We start from the raw sequence: 3,201 nt of genomic DNA, 5'->3' as shown, positions 1-3,201 counted from the left end.
GTCAGATAAATAAACGGATTTGAGAGAATAAGGCGATTAAGTGCGCAGATTGCGCATCAAAACGAGTTGACGCAACTTCTGCAACACGAGCCGGTCTCCACTGACTTTCTCCCGGGATCAAAGTATGTTACCTGCCACCCACGGGTATTCCACATGTTTGATTACTTTTATTGAACTAAACAAGTCCAATCCAATGACACGTTGCGCTTCACTATAAATTTAAGTGAGAAAAATGAGCTGTAGCAACAAAAAAAAAAAAAAAAAAGAAAAGAAAAAAAAGAAAGACCCAGGACACAAAAGACTTGTATAACGAAACTGAATATAAAAAGAGGATGTATTTACCCTTCAGACTCAGGTTGGAGTTTTCAAAAAAAAAAAAAAAAAAAAAAAAAAACTTCAACAGACGTCTGTGCGCTCGCCTCTTGTGCGCATGCGTCACTGACACTTTCACTACCTGCCACACAATCCGGTATTTCACAAGGGGCGAGCGGGACGCATCATCCACTTGCGTATGCGGCTGCTGAGCGGAGGTTGACAGTCTCTCCGTCCTCTGTACTAAACGTAGTATCACTGATGGATGCCACCATGACGCAGAAAACATTTAAGCACTGACCGGGACGCTGCAACTTGGACGTTTTAGTAGGAAATCAACGGTGGGATGAACAACTGAAGTCACAAGTAAGTAAATCAAACAACCGCAGTGCTTGTGATGACTGATGCTTTGAGTCTGTTTAGATATTACTGGGTGCAGTTGTTAATGTTTATGGTTATATGTACCGATTTGGCACGTCATAAATAGCGCAAATTTGACCTTTTATTTTTCCTCCACATATTTCCCCTCTCTAGAGAGTTTGTCCCAACATGTCTAAGCCAATGGATCACGTCAAACGGCCGATGAACGCGTTCATGGTTTGGTCCAGAGCCCAGCGCAGAAAAATGGCTCAGGAGAACCCGAAGATGCACAACTCCGAGATCAGCAAGCGCCTGGGAGCGGAGTGGAAACTTCTCACCGAGTCCGAGAAAAGGCCGTTCATCGACGAAGCCAAGAGGCTGCGAGCGATGCACATGAAGGAGCACCCCGACTACAAATACAGACCGAGGCGGAAGCCCAAGACTCTGATGAAGAAAGACAAGTTTTCCTTCCCCGTGCCGTACAACCTCGGGGAGCACGACGCACTCAAAGTTGGCGGACTGTCCGCCGGAGTGCTTTCCGAGTCCATGCTGGGGAACCCGGACAAGGCTGCGGCCGCCGCCGCCGCCGCGGCTGCGCGCGTCTTCTTCAACCCGTCCATGACCACGAACCCCTACTCCTTTTTCGACCTGGGATCCAAGATGAGCGAGCTTTCCCCCCCCTCGTTTTCCTACGCGTCCCCGCTGGGCTACCCGCCGGGAGGCGCTACGGCTTTTGGCACCGGCGCCGGCGCCGGGGCGCACGCACACACGCACTCGCACCCGAGCCCGGGCAACCCGGGCTACATGATCCCGTGTAACTGTTCGGCCTGGCCGTCAGCCGGGCTGCAGCCGCCGCTGGCCTACATCCTGCTGCCCGGGATGGGCAAACCTCAACTTGAACCGTACCCTGCATACGCCGCGGCGTTATGATATAGATAGATAGACCCACCCCCCACTGTTGGACTTTTAAGAAAGAAAAAAACATGAAATGTGAATGAATGAAAAACAAAAAGACGCAAAAGCTATCCATGCAAGAGTTTTTATTATGCATGCACAAACTTGTACATGTGATGAAGTACTTGTCCTCTCAGATATCACATGTGTATGTATATTGATTAATGCCTTTATCTATAAGGTCATGGTTATTTAGAGATCTCTATTCTATTATTACTCTGCCATCACCTCGCGCAACCCCAAGGAAAGTGACTCTACGATGGGAGGCGTGCAGAAATTTGAGGTGTGGGTATCAGAGTCGTTTGTCCCTGTGAAAAAAAAACAACAAAAAAACAAACAAACGGAAAAAAGCTACTTTTTTTTAAAGGTACTCTGGTCGATTTTTATCTTTTTTGCACCTGCTTGACTAACCTGTTGGAATCAAGGGCAGCCAAGCCAATGCCCCCTATACTTATCAGGACCACGACGTTTCCCCCCTCAGACAGAATCTCGTAGGGTTTTTCATTCACGGATCAAGGAGGATTGCCACGACACTGTAAATGTGTACAGATAAATTGAGTTTAGTTAATTTGCCGTATCAGGCCTAGTGTTTTGAGATAGGGCCAGGAACGTATTTCACTAGAAAACCCCGTGTATATTCTGAGTTTTTAAAACGTTTTATAGATGTCTGTAATATTTATTGTTTAGTGGAATCTATGGTGACCCGGACAATTTTAAAAAGAACAAGATATTTGCACATGAAACGTAGAGGATGTAATTTATTTTGAAGGTGTTATTCAATTCCGGTTTGATTCACCAAACCGTCTTTTTTGTTTGTTTGTTTTCTTTGAACAGTACAAAAGAAAAAGTTCAATTTTAAATGGAAGTTTATTCAGTGGGTTTATTTTTATTTTTTTATTTTTTTTAATGCAACTCCCTCCCACTCCTCGTATCATGTGCAGCAGAAAAAAATGACATTTTTATCTAACTCTTATGGAATTTGTATGTTTTGTGTTTTCTTTAACCTGCGTTATGTACTTCAAACTATTGCTACTGTTCACTTGTTGAGCAAAAGGACCACAATAAAGCCTATTCGGATTAAATGGAAGGGAATCGCGGCTGCAGTTCTTGATGAGATGAACAAGATTGGTATCTTTTCTTTTCCTGCTCCTGCTCCTCAGTCCAGGTGAAGTGTAAGGTATCCTCCAAAGGCCGCTTTTGTCCGCGCCTTGAATGGCATTACTGGAGGGGGGTGAATCTAAATCAGCCCATTGTCATCAAGAGCCAAAACCTTATTTATCACAATTTTAATCGTGAATGGGCATGGGAGATAAAGCTGTTCGGTACTTTGTGCTTACTTTTCCCAGGGACAAAGACAAAAAAAAAAAGAGTAAAGTGCTTCTTTTGATTCTTCAGAACAAGCTCGTCTTTGAGTCTCCAAAACAACCTGTGCTTATAGTGTGTGAGGGGAAAGTGTGAGAAGACAAATAAAGTAGGTTCAATTTGGTGTAAATTTTAAAAAACAAACGATGCACCTCTGTGTGTGTGTGTGTGTGTGTGTGTGTGTGTGTGTGTGTGTGTGTGTGTGTGTGTGTG

At 44.6% G+C, this 3,201-nt stretch overlaps 1 protein-coding gene across 1 annotated transcript; it reads left to right on the top strand.

Moving 5' to 3' along the window:
- Positions 1–429: 429 nt before the first annotated feature.
- Positions 430–2,703, top strand: sox21b (SRY-box transcription factor 21b). Its single transcript, XM_061724449.1, has 2 exons — positions 430–678; positions 847–2,703. The coding sequence occupies exon 2, from the start codon at positions 862–864 to the stop codon at positions 1,600–1,602; it is 741 nt and encodes a 246-aa protein (XP_061580433.1). The 5' UTR covers positions 430–678; positions 847–861; the 3' UTR covers positions 1,603–2,703.
- Positions 2,704–3,201: the final 498 nt, after the last annotated feature.

The sequence above is a fragment of the Cololabis saira genome, chromosome 6 (assembly GCF_033807715.1).
Source record: "Cololabis saira isolate AMF1-May2022 chromosome 6, fColSai1.1, whole genome shotgun sequence".
Lineage (NCBI taxonomy): Eukaryota > Metazoa > Chordata > Actinopteri > Beloniformes > Belonidae > Cololabis > Cololabis saira.
This window is presented reverse-complemented; position numbering and strand designations above follow the sequence as displayed.

What these genes read in the sequence shown, in the direction of transcription:
- sox21b (XM_061724449.1), top strand. Translation starts at nt 862, where the DNA reads ATGTCTAAGCCAATGGATCACGTCAAACGGCCGATGAACGCGTTCATG.